General features: G+C 39.2%; 1 protein-coding gene across 3 annotated transcripts in view; it reads left to right on the top strand.

Moving 5' to 3' along the window:
- The first annotated feature begins 8,852 nt into the window (after positions 1 to 8,852).
- Positions 8,853 to 22,492, top strand: part of LOC126426810 (uncharacterized) — a 188,268-nt gene continuing 174,628 nt past the window's right edge. For all 3 annotated transcript variants that reach the window (XM_050088811.1, XM_050088812.1, XM_050088813.1), the window contains exon 1: positions 8,853 to 8,997. In XM_050088811.1, the coding sequence (XP_049944768.1) occupies positions 8,953 to 8,997 (45 nt within the window). In that variant the 5' untranslated portion in view covers positions 8,853 to 8,952. The remainder of the gene's footprint in view (positions 8,998 to 22,492) is intronic.

Below are 22,492 nucleotides of genomic sequence, written 5' to 3' on the forward strand. Positions count from 1 at the left end.
GCTTTAAAGCAGTTATTAATGTCAGTGAAAATTTGATTAGCAGCTATTTCTAAATCTGTACTTGACTTGCTACTTAAGGCAAGCAGCCTTATCATCTGGCAATGTAACAGACGAGAGGTCATTAATGTACACAAGAAAAAACAATGGATCCAAGATGGAACCATGACGAACACCACGTGTATTTAATTCCCAATCAGATGAAGGCTGCCTGCTTACTGCACAGGTATTTTGCAACGACACTCTTTGTTGCCTGTTAAAGAGATAAGACTCATACCATTTCGCAGAAATATTCTAATTTACGTAAGAGAGTGTTAAACGCTTTTGAAACGTCCCAGAAAATGCCACTAGCCTCCAATTTATTATTTAATGAATTAAGTACATTCACACTGTAAGTGTAAATGGCTTTCTCTATATTAGGACCCTTAACAAATCCAAATCATAACTTGGACAATTCAGTATTTGCAGTCAGATGCTTTGGGAGGCGCTTGAACAGAACCTTTTTAAATATTTTTTACAAAGCTGGCAGATAAGAAACTAGTCGATAGTTTGATGGTATCTCTTTATCCCCCTTCTTGTAAAGAGCCTTACTTTTCGGCATATTTTAACTAGTCTGGAAATGTTCCGGTAATAAGACATTATTGTTGTTGTTGTGGTCTTCAGTCCAGAGAGTGGTTTGATGCACCACTCCATGCTACTCCATCCTGTGCAAGCTTCATCATCTCCCAGTACCTACTGCAACCTACATCCTTCGGAATCTGCTTAGTGTATTCATCTCTTGGTCGCAGAGATTTTTACCCTCCACGCTGCCCTCCAAAACTAAATTGGTGATCCCTAGATGCCCTACCAACTACCAACCGATCCCTTCTTCTAGTCAAGTTGTGCCACAAATTTCTCTTCTCTCCAATTCTATTCAATACCCCTTCATTAGTTATGTGATCAACCCATCTAATCTTCAGCATTCTTCTGTAGCACCACATTTCGAAAGCTTCTATTCTCTTCTTGTCTGAACTATTTATCGTCCACGTTTCACTTCCATACATGGCTATACTCCATAGAAATACTTTCAGAAACGACTTCTTGAGACTTAAATCTATACTCAATACCAGGACTTGAACCCGGGATCTCCTGCTTACATGGCAGACGCTCTATCCATCTGCGCCACCGAGGACACAGATGAATAGCGTGACTGCAGGGACTTATCCCGGTGGGGGCACACATTTTCAACTCTCCACATCAAGGTATATCAACAACACCTGTCGGCAGCTGAGGGTTTCAGTTAGTCATCATTTATTCCAGGGAAAAGCTAGCACGGTCATCAACAGTATTCTGTTGTTTCGAGAACAGTTACTGTCTTCACATATAGAGTTCCTAATAGTTTATGCTCAGAAGAACAATTGTGCGAAGCTTGTGTGAGAGCTACATTAACAAGAAAACCATTTTCTACTGTGAGAGAAAGAGCAACAAGACCTCTTGAAATCGTACATACTGATATCTGTGGAGAGACAGAACCCCCAATATTTAATGGATATAGGTACTACATGACAGTGTTAGATGATTTCACTCATTTCTGTGTAACCTACTTGTTAACATATAAGGCAGAGACCGAAAGATTCATAAGAAAATATGTGTTAGAAAGAGAAAATAGGTTCAATACAAAAGTGTCAAAAATAAGATGTGATAAAGGTGGTGAATAAACCAGCCGTGAGTTTAAGAATTGGTGTGAAGAAAAAGGAATCGTGCTAGACTATAGTATTTTTTATAGCCCTCAGGTCAATGGGAAAGCAGAGAGAATAAATCTGACAATAATGAACAAGGCAAGAGCTATGATATTCGATAGCAAACTAAAGAAAGAGCTATGGGGAGAGGCAGTGCTCACAGATACATACTTAATCAATGGAATCCCAACTATCAATCAAAGTGCCACAACTGCAGAGAAATGGTTTGGGAAAAGACCAGATCTGTCAAGACTTCAAATTTTTGGCTCAAGAGTTTTTGCCAAAAATTTAGGCTATTTGAAGAAACTGGATGTAAGAAGTAGTGCATACATTTTTGTTTGTTATGCACCAAATGGCTACAGACTGTTTGATGCAGAAAGAAGAAATATTGTTGTGTCAAGAGATGTTGAATTTGAGCAGAAAGTGAAAAAAGAAACTCTACAGAAATATCTTGTTATTGGTGAACTATCAAATGATACTAGCAATCAAGAAAATAAAATAGAAGACCATAAAAATCAAGGAGAAGAAAATCAAGAAGTAATAACATGCAATGAAGACACAAGAAACTACAACCTTAGGAAAAGAACTAGTTTGAAAAAAACCTGTATAATATAATGATTATGAAACAGCTTTACTTACCTATGAAGAATGTATGAGTGGTCCATACAAAGAAAAATGGTTAACAGTAGTTGAAGAAGAAAAGAGATCTCTTCGACAGAATGAAACATGGAAGTTGGTTAGTCCAGAGGAAGCAAAAGGAGAAGAAATCTTAACAAGCAAATGGATCTTTAAAGTCAAAGATGATGGACAATATGAGGTCAGACCGGTTATCAGAGGTTGTCAACAAGAAAAGGATATAGATTTCAAGGAATTATTCAGCCCAGTCGTATTTATATGTTCATTGAGACTGTTTGCACTTGCAGCAGAGAAAAGTTTCCATATGAGAGTGTTTGATGTCGAAACGACATTTCTCTATTTTTATGAAGATACCTGAAGGATACAAAGAAGCTGGAAAAATCTGTGTTTTGAAGAAAGCTCTGTATGGACTTAAAGAAACCCCGTCCAGATGGAATAAAACTTCGACAGATTTCCTAAAAATCAGAAGGACTAATTCAATTGAAATCAGATCAGAGCACAATTAAAGATGCAACTGTAGAAATGTACATGGTTATACATGTTTATGATGGAATCGTAATAGGAAAAGACTTGGAGAAAATTGAAAATATCCTAAAGAAACTTAAGAAGAAATCTGAAATGGTTGTGGTAGAAAATCCATATATACGTAGGGATACAAATAATGAACACAGAGGATGGAATATTTTTACACCAAGGACAGTAAGCAAAGAAAGTACTAGGAAAATTCAATATGACTGACTGTAAGGCCATGAAGACTCCATGAGTTTCAGAGGGAAAGACAAATGAAGAAAATCAAGAAAATGAACACATTGAATGTGCATATCATGAAGCCACAGGAAGCTGTCTTTATTTTTAATGTAAAACAAGAACAGATCTTGGATTTACAGTAAACTATGAGAGCTGCTTCACAGAAAACACCAAGAAAAAGGGATTACAAAAATGTAAAAAGAACTCTTAAGTATCTACAATGTTCTAAGAATTATGGTATTTTCTATAAGAAAAAAGAAAGTGAAGAAGATAACAGTATTCATCTCAATGTTTATTGTGATGCCAATTATGCACAAGATTTAAGAGACAGAAAAAGTACAAGTGCATCTACATCTACATCTACATCCATACTCCGCAAGCCACCTGACGGTGTGTGGCGGAGGATACCTTGAGTACCTCTATCGGTTCTCCCTTCTATTCCAGTCTCGTATTGTTTGTGGAAAGAAGGATTGTTGGTATGCCTCTGTGTGGGCTCTAATCTCTCTGATTTTATCCTCATGGTCTCCTCGCGAGATATACGTAGGAGGGAGCAATATATTGCTTAACTCCTCAGTGAAGGTATGTTCTCGAAACTTCAACAAAAGCCTGTACCGAGCTACAGAGCGTCTCTCCCGCAGTCTTCCACTGGAGTTTGTCTATCATCTCCGTAACGCTTTTGCGATTACTAAATGATCCTGTAACGAAGCACACTGCTCTCTGTTGGATCTTCTCTATCTCTTCTATCAAACCTAACTGGTATTTTTTTTTTTTTTTTTTTTTTTTTTTTGGATCCCACACTGCTGAGCAGTACTCAAACAGTGGGCGAACAAGCGTACTGTAACCTACTTCCTTTGTTTTCGGATTGCATTTCTTTACGATTCTTCCAATGAATCTCAGTCTGGCATCTGCTTTACCGACGATCAACTTTATATGACCATTCCATTTTAAATCACTCCTAATGCGTACTCCCAGGTAATTTATGGAATTAACTGCTTCCAGTTGCTGACCTGCTAGACTGTAGCTAAATGATAAGGAATCTTTCTTTCTATGTATTTGCAGCACATTACACTTGTCTACATTGAGATTCAATTGCCATTTCCTGCACCATGCGTCAATTCACTGCAGATGCTCCTGCATTTCAGTACAATTTTCCATTGTTACAACCTCTCGATATACCACAGCATTATCCGCAAAAAGCCTCAGTGAACTTCCGATGTCATCCACAAGGTCATTTATGTAACTTGTGAATAGCAACGGTCCTAAGACACTCCCCTGTGGCACACCTGAAATCACTCTTACTTCGGAAGACTTCTTTCCATTGAGAATAACATGTTGCGTTCTGTTATCTAGGAACTCTTCAATCCAATCACACAATTGGTCTGATAGTGCATATGCTCTTACTTTGTTCATTAGACGACTGTGGGGAACTGTATCAAACGCCTTGCAGAAGTCAAGAAACACGGTATCTACCAGGGAACCCGTGTCTATGGCCCTCTGAGTCGCGTGGACGAATAGCGCGAGCTGGGCTTCACACGATCGTCTTTTTCGAAACCCATGGTGATTCCTACAGAGTAGATTTCTAGCCTCCAGAAAAGTCATTATACTCGAACATAATACGTGTTCCAAAATTCTACAACTGATCGACATTAGAGATATAGGTCTATAGTCTGCACATCTGTTCGACGTCCCTTCTTGAAAACGGGGATGACCTGTGCCCTTTTCCAATCCTTCGGAACGCTACGCTCTTCTAGAGACCTACGGTACACCGCTGCAAGAAGGGGGGCAAGTTCCTTCACGTACACTGTGTAAAATCGAACTGGTATCCGATCAGATCCAGCGGCTTTTCCTCTTTTGAGCGATTTTAATTGTTTCTTTATCCCTCTGTCGTCTATGTCGATATCTACCATTTTGTCATCTGTGCGACAATCTAGAGAAGGAACTACAGTGCAGTCTTCCTCTATGAAACAGCTTTGAAAAAAGACATGTAGTATTTCGGCCTTTAGTCTGTAATCCTCTGTTCCAGTACCATTTTGGTCACAGAGTGTCTGGACATTTTGTTTTGATCCACCTACCGCTTTGACATAAAACCAAAATTTCTTAGGATTTTCTGCCAAGTCAGTACATAGAACTCTAGTTTCGAATTCATTGAACGCCTCTCGCATACCCCTCCTCGCACTACATTTCGCTTCGCGTAATTTTTGTTTGTCCGCAAGGCTTTGGCTATGTTTATGTTTGCTGTGAAGTTCCCTTTGCTTCCGCAGCAGTTTTCTAACTCGCTTGTTATACCACGGTGGCTCTTTCCCATCTCTTACGATCTTGCTTGGCACATACTCATCTAATGCATATTGTACGATGGTTTTGAACTTTGTCCACTGATCCTCAACACTATCTGTACTTGAGACAAAACTTTTGTGTTGAGCCGTCAGGTACTCTGAAATCTGCTTTTTGTCACTTTTGCTAAACAGAAAAATCCTCCTACCTGTTTTAATATTTCATATTTACGGCTGAAATCGTCGATGCAGTAACCGATTTATAATCGCTGATTCTCTGTTCTGCATTAACTGTTTCAAATAGTTCGGGTCTGTTTGTCACCAGAAGGTCTAATATGTTATCGCCACGAGTCGGTTCTGTGCTTAACTGCTTAAGGTAGTTTTCAGATAAAGCACTTAAAAAATTTCACTGTATTCTTTGTCCCTGCCACTCGTTATGAACGTTTGAGTCTCCCAGTCTATATCCGGAAAATTAAAATCTCCACCCGGAACTATTACATGGTGGGGAAATCTACTCGAAATATTTTCCAAATTATCCTTCAGGCGCTCAGCCACAACAGCTGCTGAGCCAGGGGGCCTATAGGGACATCCAATTACCATGTCTGAGCCTGCTTTAACTGTGACCTTCACCCAAATTATTTCACATTTCGGATCTCCGTCAGTTTCTTTCGATACTATTGCACTTCTTATCGCTATAAACACCCTCCCCCTTCACTGTCCAGCCTGTCCCTGCGGTATACATTCCAATCTGAGTTTAGAATTTCATTACTGTTTACATCTGGTTCAGCCAACTTTCTGTCCCTAGTACTATGTGGGCATTGTGACCGTTTATTAATGAGAGCAGTTCTGGGACCTTTCTATAGACGCTTCTGCAGTTTACTATTAGCACATTAATATTGTTATTACCTGTTGCATTTTGCCTACTCCTACCTTGCCGCGTCTCAGGAGGTGTCTTGTCTCTAACCTAAAAAACCCGCATGTGCACTCCACACGTACTCCGCTACCCTTCTAGCCGCTTCCTGCGTGTAGTGCATGCCTGACCTATTGAGGGGGACCCTACATTTCTCCACCCGATAGCGAAGGTCGAGAAATTTGCACCCCAGATCTCCGCAAAATCGTCTGAGCCTCTGGTTTAAGCCTTCCACTCGGCTCCAAACCAGAGGACCGCGATCGGTTCTGGGAACGATACTACAAGTAGTTAGCTCAGATTACACCCTGCGAGCGAGGCTCTCTGCCTTCACCAACTCCGCCAACCGCCTGTACAAACTGAGGATGACCTCTGAACCCAGACGGCAGGAGTCATTGGTGACGACATGAACAACAATTAGCAGTTGGGTACACCCAATGCTCTCTATCGCCACAGGCAGGGCCTCCTCCACATCTCGGATGAGACCCCCCAGCAAGCAGACAGAGTGAACACTGGCCTTCTTCCCCGACTTTTCCGCTATTTCCCTAAGGGGCTCCATCACCTGCCTAACGTTGGAGCTCCCTATCACTCCCCCTGTGTGCCTGCTCGGACCTTGCTGAAGGAGCAGCCACATGTCCATTCACAGGCAGAGCGGGTGACGCCACACGGCCAGCCTCCACATTGACCCTCCACCTCGTTTGCCAATCCAACATAGTTCTTTATAATGGTGCTCCCATTAGTTGGTGTTCCAAGAAGCAAAGTGTGACAGCTACTTCATCAACTGAAGCAGAATACATTTCAGCAGCAAAATGCACCAAAGAAATAAAACACATCAATACCCTAATAGAAGAGTTAGCCAGAAGAAAAGTGAAAAACATTCTTCATGTAGACAATCAAAGTGCTATCCTAATGACCAAATCAGGACAGTTGGTTAGACGAAGCAAACAAATAGATGTAAAATTTCACTATGTCAGCGAACAATAGAGAGAAGGTTTGTTCGAGATAAAATATTGTAATACGGAAGAACAATTAGCAGACATACTGACCAAAGCTCTACAAAGATCAAAGTTTGAGAAATTTAGAAATGCTATTATGAAACAATTACTATGACTGTGTGATAACTAAATTTGTGAAACTTGTGATTTAGTCATTAAAAAGAAACATTGTACTTTAAGGGAGATTGTCGAAAGGAGCAAGTAAAATACAATGTTTACTGTGTGTGCTTAAAAAATATCTGTAAGGTAGGTTGACATAGCAACATATCAAGTGTGTCTAGTGTTTTTTTTTACTTTGAGTCTATGTATGTGTGTTATTACATTCACATAAAGTTACAATAAAATTGATATAAAAATCGCAGCATGCATATAGAGGCTACTCTTATAATCTAAGCTTTCTTTTACACAAAACAAGTTCCTTCATGTTTTCATTTTATTCTGCAAAACCAGTCTGTATACATTTTTTGTACTGGAAATACTCATTCTGTTGCCAATGTTCACAAAAAAGAGAATTGTAACATACTTCCATTCGTTGCTGCTAAGAACTATTGTTTATATCGGCAACTTTATTTGTAAATGGCAGTACATTCTGGTGCAGAATCCCAGTGTGTGTGCATCGTTTAGTTCTGCAACACTTTTTTTATGATACAGTTTACATCCCCCATAATATTGTTCAACCTTTTAGTAAGAGTTAGAAGTTTTCTTAATGACCCAATAGTCCAAAATACTTCGAGCTGCTTTCATGCTATGCCTCTAACCCATGCTGACTAAATGACAGACTTCTTTTAGTCAACAATTATTTACCATTGTAACACATGAAAGCCGTGGCCGGTATGCGTGGATTTATCTAACATAATTACATCTTTCAAGTTCACCTATAGAAGTTTTCTGTGCACTTTATTCATCTCTCCGTTCATTTATTCTATTAATTTATTTACGCATGACCAAGAGCTCAGAAAAACAGTATAAGAGGATTGCTGGTCACACCGTGATTGACCGAACTTGAACTGAACATTTCGTCTTCTGAAGATGCTGTTTCTACTGTAACCACTGGCTAGCAATTCTGTCACAGGTCATATGCTTTCAACTTTGAAGTTTCTGATCAGAAGGTCGAGCACGAGACATGACCCACGAACATTTCGAGCACACGGTGTCGAGTACAACTACGTTCACACCCATACTCTGCGAAAGCGTGACAGTCTGCAAACCGCTGTGAAAGTGTGAAATACATGACGTTTTCTATACACATAGGAAGTTACCCTGCCATGCGTAACAGAAGCAGTAAATAGGGACTCGAAAGAATTTGAAAAAAACAGTCTCGACAAAAACATTCTCGCTTCCATGTCAGTGAGAGAGTGCTGTTCGAAGATGTAAAATGAAGATACAATAGGTTCATGTAATTTCAACGCCTGTAGAATTACCATTTATGTTTGATTCAAAATAAAAATAGAAATTTGTGATATTGAGGAGAATGTAGTGACACTTTCTCAATTTTGATCTGCCTGCAGCTGTTGGCTAAAAATCGATAATTTTGTTTTTGTCGCCAATGCTACGTTGGTAGCTTTGTTCTCTGTTCGTTTGTTTTGGGGTTATTGCGTGGTATTATGTGGAGGGACATGTTTGTTATTGGTTACAAACAAATTAATAATAATAGTGTGTTAACGGGATTACTGTGATCAATCATGCACGATTTGAATTCAAAAAACGTTACAGAAGATCCTATAAAGGTATATGCAGTTTTTATACATTTTAATTGAGGGTTGTCATTGGTTGTGCATCAGTAGTGTACACTTTTGCTGTTAATCAAGGCCAGTGAACAAATAACACAATATCCGGAAGAATGAGCATGGAGTGCGATGTTAGTATTTGTCATCCTTGTTATTTGTTTATTTATAAGACTGTATCAGGTACGTCACGTTACATTGAAAAATGCATATAAACGTTGCAGAGACATTAGAGATGCTTTCTGTTTTGCTGTAATTGAAGCTCATAATATACATTTGAACTTCATCTCACCGATACCACTTCTCCAACACTTCATCCAGTGCATTAATTCTGCTCCCGGCGTAGTCTGTATCAGATCAGACAAATTTGGTAAAGTTTTGGACCGTGATGTCTCAGATGTGTCTGATTTTTTTAGCGTCTGAGCGCACCCAGGTAGTTGACAAATACTGCAAACTCCAACAGCGTTTCACTATGCCAGATTTTTTTTCTTCGAAATCGTGGGAAACTGCCTCATTTGCCAAACGTTTTGAGAAATAATTCTGTGTATGACTCCAAAACTATTGAAACTAAATAGTTGACTCTCGTGCCAGTTAAAAACTCTTGAACTATGCAAAAACTAAAGAAAAGATCTGTTTGAAACTCTCAAAAACACCCTTTTTATTTTTCTCAGAAAAATATGTTTATTGCTGCCATGTTTGTGATAAAATTTGAATGTGGGGACAGGATGAGTAGAAAGTGGAATTAATTTTTAAAAATAGAAGCCTATTGCTTCACATTATTTTTTCCAAATTGCAAAGGATCATCAATAATAAAGAGTGGAATTTTTGTTAGAGCTTCTATTCGGCTGTTAAGGTTATAGTTATGCTGGTATGTTATTGAGTGTGCTGTGTGCAGTACAGAGTTTTAACCACTCAAGTGTGAGTTTATTCATTTAGCCAACATACTTAGTGATGCCATTAATTTAAGTATCACTGAGACTGGCTTTTAAATTAATTGATGTCACTTTTTGTATTAATTTGTGTTTGGTGTGTAAAGGGTCAAACAGTTTCCTTACAATGCAGAATGACTCACAAGAGGCACAAGTTCCCATAACCCATAATTTTGATGAAAAGTATTAATTTGTGCTTTGATATTTGAAATTTAGTCCTGTTGCTGGACTGTCGACCAATCCACAATGCGTCCATTGGTTGAATACTGTAGTTGGGATAATACTCAACTCAAATACATGAATTATGCATAGACATTTCAAAATACGTAAAATGCAGTACAGTGATGTTTTCCGTTGAATAGTGATCTCACTCTCAAAGAATAGATTGCCTGTGGAAGATTCCATTGTGATTTAAGTTACATTTTGAAATCAGTATTTTATTATGTTGACTTTTTATCAACCTATAAACCCATTTTGGATCGACAGAAGCGTCCGATCCCACCCGTCGGCTTTGACCCGTGACGCCATGACAGCACGGAGTTTGGTTTGTGAGTGTGGCGTGTCTGCAGATGACGTCGTGTTGTGGTTTGTTGTTGTTTCTGGTGGTATGTTCAGGATTTTCGTTTGTGTGGTGTAATGGGCTCAGTTTGCTTTTGCTCATTATCCAGAATTGTTCAAGTGTCGGCTGTGTTTGTAGTGGAATTTGTTTCAGTGAGTTAACAATTTTGTGTGAAGGTTAATTTAGTGCTGTTCGCTGTACATCGTGTGGTAATTTTAGTAAAATTAATTGATTGTTGTTTTTGTTCAGGAATTGATATGATGGATAAAATTAACAGTGCGCAGGCCAAGTGAAGTGTTCGATACCAATGTGTGGCTGTGTATGTTGATATTGGTATCGGGAGATGTTTTTGAGCTATATAGGCCAAGGGAAGTGTTGGATCCTAATTTATGGGATCGGGAGCTGCTGTTGAGCTATATAGGTCAAGGGAAGTGTCCGATTCCAGATGATATTGTGTTTAGTGGTATTTGGGGAGTATTGTGAAGTCGGTTTTTTCGTCGTTTTGTGTGGTTTTGTATTGGGGTGAGTGTCTAAATTTGTTTATATTTAGTTTGCCCCCCACCCAATAACATCCCATTATCCGCCCTTGTCCCGTTAATATCATTAGGCTTTTTGTGGAAAGTGTGTGTGTTTGTTTTTCGATGTATTTTCATCTTTATAATGTGTACGTACTGACTTTATGTGCACCCTATTGGAATCGTGGTTTATGGTCGTTTCCGCCATATTTGTGACGTCGTGGGTCAAAGCAGACGGGTGGGATCGGACGCTTCCGTGTTTCCCCCATTTTTTCTTTTATAAATCTTTATAAATTGTGTTATTCAGGCAAAGATCTTGATGTGTTATTTAAGCAGGGAAGAGCATTAAAACTAAAGAACAAGTATTTAATTTATGTTGTTACTCATGTTACAAATTTGGGACATCCTGTTCCTAATGTGCATTTTGGGTCCAAAGTGTTCTCTAACCTGGAGTATGGTTCTGGTTTTTATCACAGAAAATGTATATTATGTTGGCATTCAAATGACAGAGTTACAGATTTCAAAAAATGTTTGTACCATGTGAAATATTGTAATATATCGAAATAGGCGTGTGACTCATTGTTACATATGACTTATGTTACTTGCTACTTCTTGTTGGAAAAACTTTTTCCTGCAAGCAGAGAAACGAAAATATGACATTATGTGCCAAGTAAGATAAACTTTACACTAACATTTCACTTTTCAAACACTATGAAAAATTAAAAGAGCTTGACGTCTGGGAAAATGAACCGTAAATTCAATTAAGTCAGAGAACTGAAAACATCCTCTTGTATTGACAACATCAAGCCGATTAATTTTATTTATAATTTCGTCACATTTTACAGGCCATTTCAAATAGTGACAAACACACTCCATTGCACTGATTAGGTAAGAATTTCCAAACACTGCACATACTTCCCCAGAATTGAATTTAGTGTCATACTCTGCTTTGTACCAGTCTCCAGTTTTCACACTTTCTGTGGTTTCTTCAGTATGATGATATGCAGCAGTGAAATTCTTTGGAGACAGCAGATATGTTTGTAGTACTTCTCTCTTATAGTGAAAGCAGTGAATGCTTTTTATGTTTGGTACTGATTGTGCTGAAGAAAATATTTGAGCCAGATGAACTTTCACATTGATTATTTGAATTTCATCAATGGACATATGAAAAACCTGCATAGTTGGAGCTACCTGAGTGAAAGTTGATGCATCACCTGCTATGAATTTTCACTTTTTTGCTGCATTCCACACCAGTAAATCTGCAACTGGACCAATTCCATCTGCGGCTCCTTTACCATGGCACGTGGGTATTAGGGGAAACGAACTGGCGGATGTGGCTGCCAAAGATGCATGTTCCTCCCTCACGTTGTTGAATGTGTCGTCCCCCTCCATGCTGTTACCTCCCTTTTGCGGTTTCATGTCAATGGGAAGAGGAGTGGTTGGCAGTCGGTGAAAATAAGCTGCGTCTGGTCAAGGCCACCATGCGGCCGTGGCATACGTCCTACCAGTCATGCAGGCGGGATGAGGTTCTCCTCACTCGTCTCCACATTGGGCACAGTCCCTTAATGTACGGTTTTTTACTCTGGCGGGAGGACCCCCCAATCTGCAGTGCTTGTGGCGTCCAGATTACTGTCCGCCACATTTTACTTGACTGTCCTTTATTCTCTGACCAGAGGGCGGTGGTTTTCTTGCCACCGGATTTGCCCTCTATTTTGCAAGACGACGCAACGACTGTGGTTAAGGTATTACGGTTTTGTGTCCTGTCCAAATTGTTGCCTCGGATTTTAGGGAGAGGATTTTAATGTGCTGCTGGGTGACTAGCTCACCCAGGTTTTAGGTAAGAGGTCCGCCAATCACGATTACCTAACTTGTTTCACTTCGATTTCTGTTCTCTTTTCCTTATGTTTCCTTTCCTTTTTTAGTGCATTTCTTCTCCTCTTGTTTTGCCTCTGTATGTGAGGATTTGGAACTGCATCAGATCTGTGTCTTTCAGCCGTTCTCCTTGTTCGCTGTCCGTCTTCGTCCCTTCACCGCATGTGTTCCTGTTTCTATGCGTTTGGGCACTGATGACCATGCTGTTTAGTGCCCGAAAACCTCAAACCACACACACACACACACACACACACACACACACCATGGGATGTAGCAGATAAGTTTCAATAGATTTCCACATTATGAAATAATTGAAATTGAGGTTCAGCAGCAGAAATAATTTGTTTTTAAATTGTGAGGCAGGTCCATCTGACCAGATTGAAACTACCTTCACATTTTCAGGTATAGTTGATAGTACCTTTCTAGTGTAAGCAATTGCAACACTCGAGCCATGGCTTTATCCAGAGCACCATGTGACTTACACAGTGACAAACCTGCTTTACTAGGTTGGTGATCTCGCATCAGGATTACGGAAGCGTCCGATTCCACCCGTCTGCTTTTGACCCATGATGTCATCAATATGTCAGAAATGGCTATTCTAAGTGTCTCCAATATGGCGCCTATGATGTCACCACATACACACAGCAACAAGCACCAAAATGTGTATAAATAGGACAATAGCATCGCCCTCCTAAAATACAATCAAACTAACGTGACAACAGTGGGATATTTGGCTTTTAGGGAGGGTACAAGCTAAATATAACAGTAAAAAACACACCATGATCCCAAAACACACAAAGTAACGAACAAAAAAAAAAACAGAAATCTACAGGAATCGGACACTTCCCTTGACCTGTGTACGTCAGCCGCAGCTGACGATACCGAAAAACCTAAGCCTACAGCAAAAACTATGGAAATTAGAATCAGACATTTCCCTTGAACTATAAAGGTGAACCATAACTATTGATACGAAAAAAACCAACACCTACAAATACGAAAAACACCACCACCTCAAAAATTCAAAAGCCAAACATCCCTACGTTAATTAAAACACATTCAGTGCACAATCAATGCACAAAACATTACAACTTGAGTGGGGGGGGAGGCAAACCAGTTACTTACCACCAACAAATTTCAGCACTGCAAAGTAGGTCGGCCATCCCAAAACAAAAAAGCGCATGGCAATCCCCCCCCCCCCCCCCCCCCCCCCCCCCCACACACACACACACACAGAGGGCACCATCAAACACAACAAGACGACATCTACAAACACAACCAACTCAATCTCTGCGCCTTAATGATGTCACACACCACAGCACCCTTATGTCATGGGTCAAAGCAGACGGGTGGAATCGGATGCTTCCATTGCTCCTCTTGCATCTTATGTTGTCTATTTTCTAACTCTCTCATTGTTTTCAGCTCTTCTTTCTTCTAATAACAGTCATTACCTGACTCGACTGTAGAAGCTTTTGTTTCTGCTTCTGCTGGCTTTTTATAGCTTCTTCCAGATGCTGCTTCTTAAATTCTTCATATCTTCCTTCAGTCTTTAACTGTTCCCTCCTCCTACTCTGTCCTTCTGCAGTTGCTAAGGGCATCCTCTTCTTCTAACCTTAAAATTATACCACTGTGACTTAAATTATATCTCATGTCACACATTTAATTTTCTGTTTTTACAATATTGGTTGAAATTGGGAAATTTTTAGTAGTGATATTAGTTACACATTCACACTAAGAAGTAACTACTGAACAAGATAAAGTTATCTCTAATATCTTTTGTCATATAAAAACTTAATTACATTAAAGGGACTCATATTAGGTCTACATGAAAGTTCATGCTGTTGTATTATATTATTTACCCTAACTTATAATCTACCTACTTCAGTTTTATAGTCGTTATACTATACATTAGGGTATGTAACAGTATTGTAAATAATAATATGCTAATTTTTTACCTGCCAGTTAGTTGAAATGAATGTCCAAAATCTCCAATAGTTCACATTCTCATCATATGAAAAAAATATGGCATTACAAAATGGCTTCAAATTATGGATGAAAAGCAGTAATGGCACACAAACCACTGTTGCCATACAGTAAAAGGTCCAGCCTTTTCAAAAAAATATAAAAAGTACCACATTTTAAACTTTTAAATATTGTGAGTGTGTCCTCCTTTACATGGAATATCCCATAGTGAGTATGGTTACTAAAGTTAATAAATGAGTCAAGAAGGCTAGGAGAGTATTTCTGGTAGAAAGAGCAGATAAGCAGTTGTTAGCATCCCACTTAGAAAATGAATTTTGTTAGCATCCCACTTAGAAAAAGTGACATCATTTAACACCAGTGTGTTGGACATACAGGAATTATGGGCAAAGTTGAAACAGATATGCCGAGTAGGTGAATTAATCAGGGAAAACACCCACCATGGTTTAGCAATGAAATTCGGAAAGTGGTGAGAAAGCAAAGGCTGTTGCACTCTCGGTTAAAAAGAGAACACACAAATGATGACAGGCTAATAGGGAACAGGGAAAGGGTTCACCTTACAACAGGATAATGACCCCAAACATCGGTCGGCATACTGCACCAAATACATTGCATCAAAGGAAAAACAGAACGTAATCAGTGATATGTTATGGCCACCCCAAAGCCCCAATTGTAATCCCATTGAAATGGTCTGGGATGAACTAGACAAATGTATTAGGGAAGTTAGTATATGCAGCAAGGAACATATCTGTAATTTTGTTAAGGGTGTATGGAATCGTATAGATTCACGATACCTACAAAAACTGATTGACCACTTGCCTCGAGTTTGTTAGGCAGTCATTACTTTGATGAAAGTAAAATATAATGACTGTGATTGTATTATATATGTGGAAGACAATTATATTATCTTTTGTGAAAAATAACGTTTGATTTGTGTTGTAAATCTGAAATACCAGGGTGTATTGAAATTGAGTGGTAGTGTATCTCTGGCATGGAGAAACAAGTGAAACAGTTGAAAACAAACAAGTCACCAGGTCTAGATGGAAACCCAGTTTAGCTTCAAAGAGTACTCTATGGCATTGGTCCCTTTCTTAGCTTGCATTCGTCACGAATCTCCTGCACTGTCCAAAGACCAAAGACAAAAAAGCGCAAATGTCTCCTGTACATAAGAAGGGTAAAAGAAGATCCACAAAATTTCAGACTAATATCCTAATATTGATTTGCTGCAGAGTTCCTGAACATATTCTCAATTTTAATGTAATAAATTCCCTGAACTGAAAAGCTTCTGTCCATGAATCAGATAGTTTTAGAAAGCATCACACACGTGAAACTCGGCTTTTCCTTTTCCCATATGATATCCTTTGAACTGTGGATGAAGGGCAGGAAGTAGATTCCATATTCCTAGATTTCTGAAAAATATTTGAGACAGTGCCCCACTGCAGACTCTTAACGAAGATACGAGCATATGGAATAGGTTCTCAGATATGTGAGTGGCTCATAAGTAACAGAACACAGTATGTTGTTCTCGATGGTGAGTGTATCGTCAGGAGTGGCCCAGGGAAGTGTCATAGGAGCTATGTTATTTTCTGTATACAAAAATATCTGGAAGATAGGGTGAGCAGCAATCTGTGGCTGTTTGCAGATGATGCTGTAGTGTGTGGGAGAGTGTCATCATTGAGTGACTGTAGGAGGATACAAATGACTTAGACTATATTTCTAGTTGGTGTGATGAAAGGCAGCTACCTCTAGAAGTAGAAATATATAAGTTAATGCAGATGAGCAAGAAAAACAAATGTGTAATGCTTGATTACAGCATTAGTTGTACATTGCTTGACAGAGTCATGTTGTTTAAATACCAAGGTGTAACATTGCAAAGTGATCTGAAATAGAATGAGCGTGTAAGAATTGTAGTAGGAAAGGCAAATGCTTGACTCAAGTTTATAGAGAGAATTTTGGGGAAGTGTGGTTCATTTGTAAAGGCGACAGCATATAGGACATCAGTGCGACCTGTTCTTGAGTGACATATTCTAGTGTGTTTGGGATGTGCACCAGGAAGAATTAAATGAATACGTTGGAGCAATGTAGATGCAGGCTGCTAGATTTATTACTAGTAGGTTCGATCAGCCTGCAAGTATTATGGAGATGTTTCGGGAACTCAAATGGGAATCCCTGGAGGGAAGTTGACATGCTTTTTGAGGAATACTGTTGAGAATATTTAGAGGACCGGCATTTGAAGCTGACTGCACAATGATCCTACTGCCACAAATGCACATTTCATGTAAGGACCACGAAGATAAGAGAAATTAGGACCCATAATGAGGCATACGGACAGTCATTTTTCCCTCACTCTGCTTGTACGTGTAGAAGGTTTAAGGATATCTCAGCCCTCTCCCTGGGGAACCGTAGCCCCCATCGCCAGAATACCAGAAACCTAGTGTAGCACCCACAATGGCGAACACGACAAGGACACATATGTGGCCAGGAAATGATACGCAACAAGCCTTTTTGCTACTGTCTGTTTCTTAAATATGATAAGGTTTTTAAAATACTGCTACCAGTCACAAAATTTGTTGACTATTTAAATAATTTAATTAGCAACATACTTTGAGGTTAGACGTTATCATCAAGCTGCAGTGGCAGTAGAAAAATATTTAACACAAGTTTATGTGTGTAGTCTTGGCAGCTGCTGTGGGCGTCCTGCAGAGAAACAGAAGGATAGCTTAATAAGAGGTGATGACTCTTTGTCTGTTGACGGGCTGTTCACATGAAAAAGTTTAAATAACAACTCACTTTGTTCATCTGAAGTGGCTGTCTTCTTACGATGTGTTCAGCAACCTCCATTTCTAAGCACATTTATATAAATTTGCTAGCCATCATTCATAAATTCCTGAAGGTAACTCAAAAAACAATATCACAAAAGAACTCAACTGTGGAACAAAACAAGATGGCAGTCAAACAGATTGTGTTTCAATTTAACTATCAATATGTCGATCCTACTGTTCGCAGTCACTTGCGGTGTGGTCTGCGTGATATACTGCCACATCACTCATTGCTGGACAACATATATTACAGAATGAGAGACCGTGACAATTTTATATTACAAAAGACAGTATAAAATGTTGTTTCAAAGAATTACAAAGATATTTCTGGAACCTGCATTTGTATATGATGTTAATTTGTATGTGTTTTCTATTGAATTGAAATTGATCAAGGAATGTGAGCTCTTAAACTCCACTGTTTTATTTACGATCTTCGTTTTTCAACTTTTATCCTGGATGAGTCATCCATTTCCTTCAAGATGGCCATTTTCCAGCTCTTTTCGAAATTATACAGTACTATAAGGTTGTTTCCAGAATGAGATTTTCACTGACCGGAGTGTGCGCTGATTCGAAACTTCCTGTCAGATAATAAGGTTGCTGTCTGTTGCAACACTGTGTCCATTTTGTTTATGTGTTTTGCAATGACTGACTTCTTAGATTCGTCAAGTCAGTGTGTTCTTTATAACGGGTTTTAGAATTTCTGCCCATTTAATCGATGTAGTATTACAGTAGTTGCAATGACTGCTTGTAATTTGCTCTGTTCTTCTGTTGGTTGTGAGATGTCATGAACCAGATTCTCCATTACATTGTTGCTGCAGAAGTGATCCTGATACCTTTGGTTTTGAACAGCTTGGCTATTTTGTATAAAATGGCTCTTAATTATGGTATTGGTTAAAAATAGTCTTGGTTGCAGTTTTAGTGTGTGTGTCCTTTTTTTTTTTTTGCCCCCCCCAACATCATGTTTCGCCTTATTTAGGCAACTTCAGGTTATCTTTTCTAGATGGACGCGAGAGGCACCAAGATCTGCATAACGCGTTCCCCTTCACTCCTGTGAATGGGAACGCGTTATGCAGATCTTGGTGCCTCTCGCGTCCATCTAGAAAAGATAACCTGAAGATGCCTAAATATGGTGAAATGCGTCGTTGAATAAATAAAAAAACTAAAATTGCAACCAAGACTGTTTTTAACCAGTACTGTTAAGCACTGGTTTGCTGTATGCCACATATGGATTAGAAGAATTTCTTAATTATGGTATAGCTATATAGTTGGGTTTTTGTATGTTGGCTGATGGCCCTGTCAGTTTGTTTGGTTTTGTTTTCTGATATGTGTTGTAATAGCGCACCTAGTTCATATTCATCATAGCCATTGTTCTGTGAAATCTATTTGATTGTGTGTATTTATGGGTCATTGTTGTCAGCATGAAGTGGGAATTTCTGTATTCTGTTTAAGAAAGGACTGAATTCAGATTTTTTTTGCACAAGTTTGGTGTGTATGTTGGTTATTGTCGTGCCAAAGAAGTTTATATTGTTACCTTTCTGGTGTTCTGCGGTGAAATTGATGTTTTTATGCAAACTGTTGAATCTATGTAATAACATTTCTATTTGCTCTTCAGTTTGATTATATATTATGAATGTGCCATCTACGTATCTATTGATTTTGTTACTGTTAAGTCAGGTATATGTACAGTGCTAAAGTTGCAATGCAAGTAGTAGTAGCATGCCCTAATAAGTACCCCATGTGCATGCCAAAAGAACCGACCCTACTTTCTCACCGAAGGGGTGACTGAACAACCTAATCATTAACAGCTGGCTCTTCTACTGAGGGGAGTGGTTGTCCACCATTGCAGTTATGTCCTTAAGTGCACATTTTAATTTTGAACAAGTAGCCAATGAAATTCAGTCAGTGAATAAACAGCTGGAATCAGAGCAATTCTGATTAATGTAAACCAGACTTTTGAAACACTTGATATATTCACAATATTTCAGATTTCGAGCTCTAACTCGACACAGGATTCATCGACACCAAATATAAACTGAAATATGCGTTCCTTTGATATCAAGAATCTGGAACTTTTCATTATTATATCAAGAACAAATTAAATTGGCCAAATGTCTAGCAGTGCATGTAGAGCAGCCTTTGGACAAACTATACACGTGAATCCAAAAAAAATTACGTCATGCTCAAAAGGATACCATCTACTGATATCTCAAAACCATTGAACGAAACACTCAGATATGTTTCAGTTTGAACATAAAAACATTAACTTCCAAATTCTTTACTCAACACTCGTGCGGGAGCAGCATTTTGCTGCCTAAACAACATTACCAGATTGGTGTCCACCGACAAATGACGCCAAAACACCTCACATGCTCTCGTCTCAGCAAGTCACCTGAGCAAACTGCCATAGTCAGAAGTCCACTGTGGTCACCACATTTGGTTGCAAAAGTCATTTATGCTTAACATTTAATTTATAGTCTGTCCATTGAAAATGATTTATTGCAAACATTAAAACATCCTTTCATTTCATGAATAATTGTTATGAAACTCACTTACTTTGTGTGTCATTATATAACTGGAGTACACACAATAGACAAAACTCTTACTTTAAAAATGAATTAAAAACAGTTTTGAGTACAATAAAACATTTGTTTACAATGTTTGTCAGTTTCGGTTGCAATGTGACCATCTTCAGAACATTTATACCATGTTGCTAGGTAGTGGCGGTGAATGGAGCTGGTGTTATGACTCCACGAATGTCAATTACTCACTTTGTGGAGTCACAACACCTGTCTCGTTCAGCGCTGCCTCCTACTGTTGTCGTATAAATGGTTTGAAGATGGTCACATTCTGACTGAAACCGGTAGCAATTTTAAATAAATGTTTTATTATGGTTGAAACTGTTTTTTTTTTTTTTTTTTTTTAAATACTGTTAGCCAGTCTGCTGTTTCTCCACGAGAGGTGTTCTCAAACATTTCTAAAAGTCCTTACTGTGTTTACTCATGCAGTTTCCACACTGCATTATTCAAATATTATCTTTGTAATACCAGTTTCCAAATTTTCGTTCAATAAACATACAGTCAAATCTTGTAAGGGTTAATGCAGAACTGTAACTGTTTCTTGATAGATGACTTGTCTTCGCACTTAAATTTTGAAATCAGTTTACTCTACTCTTGTCGGAAAATTCTCAGTAAAATTTTCCCAAAGTACACAGAGTCAGCAGACAGCAGTTCCACAACTCTGATAGCTTGTTATTATGTGACACTGTCGCCTGTTATCTTACAAAGTCACTTTCTGAAAACAGCTGGTGAATTAAATTAAAATTTAGTTTCTGTAGGGTGTAATTCAAACTCTTAGAAAATAGCTTTCCACGACTGCTACAGGAATTACAGGTCTGTGGTACTGACAATGGGGAGATCGAGTCCCATAATTAAATCGATGAAGACTAACGATTCCTGTGGATTATAATGGGATGTCAGCAGAATATGTAAGCGTTGTGTCACGTATGTTAGCCCAGTAATTAGCCACATTTGTCAATTTTGCTGTGGGGATGGTCAGTTGTATGAACTGCTCTATTAAAAAAAGGAGAAAAGGATAATGTAGACAGTTTTAGATCTATTCCTATGCGATGTGTGTTTTCTAAAGTTTCTGAAAAGGATGTGACAAACAGCACTTGATTTTCAGTGAGCCTTAAGAGCACAGAGGGACCTCACAGGCTGTGAGTTTGTGAACGGGTGTAGAGGCTACGATGACCATCAGTAGGAGGATGGGAGATGGGGTAAAGGTAATTGAAAACTCCAATATTAGCAGTATTATCAGGGTTGCCACAGGTTATGGAAATTGGGGAATTTCAAACGCAACAGGGAAATTGAAAAAAAAAAAAAAAAAAATATTCTCATTTTTGTCTCAGTAGATGAAATGGTTTGTTCATTGAGGTGTCGTGCATCATCACTGGCTGGGTGCAGCTGAGTACGTGCGCCACTTCCCTACTCCCTCATTACTACTGCTTCTCACCTTCCTACCAACACCCTCCCCCCCCCCCCCCCCCCCCCCCAGCTTGTAGTCACTGCTGCCACCACTTCTTGCCGCTAGCCTAGCAGCTGCCAATGAGAACCAGGGAGGCAAGAGGATTGGTTTGTTTGGATCTGATTCTCAGAGACGGCAGATGCAGTGGCCAGAGATGGAGGTTATGGGAGACTCGAGTTACAAATTATGTGCTGCACGGATTGATCATCGTGGTCTCATTTCGTCAACTAGCTGTCTGTGGCTCACGAATAGCTGGCCACACAAGTGGATTTCTGAGGCGGGCCAAAAGCGCAGGCTGCTCCTGCGGGTATGTGTAATGGATCGGGCCTGCCGACCTAAATTTGGTGCCCACCGATGTGCAGGCCCTGCCTGTCGGATCTAGTCTCACCGATCTGCCCGCAGGCTGGGTCTGTTTGTGTGTGATGTAATGCAGCAGATTTTCACGCTTTACCCACGGTCCCGGGAGTGTGGTGTTCCCCGGCAGGCCAGAGGCCGTGGGCGATGGATTTCAGGAATTATGACTCTCACCACAAGTACGTTGTACAGTGTGGCGTTTTATAGACATTTTATTTGTTATAGTACATTTTGGCACTTCAGGAGTACTGTATATATTAGAAAGCATGGAAAATAAGAAGAAGAAAATTATGTCAGTTGCTGACGGTTTGTACTCATATATTTCTCAAAAGAAAAATCACACAATATCTCTAAAATAATAGATTTAGCACAGTGGGTAACGACTGACAATAATGAACATCGTAGAACCAATCTTTTATTAACGGTCCCCTGCAGTGTTTGTTTACACAA

This window comes from Schistocerca serialis, chromosome 11 (assembly GCF_023864345.2).
Source record: "Schistocerca serialis cubense isolate TAMUIC-IGC-003099 chromosome 11, iqSchSeri2.2, whole genome shotgun sequence".
NCBI lineage: Eukaryota > Metazoa > Arthropoda > Insecta > Orthoptera > Acrididae > Schistocerca > Schistocerca serialis.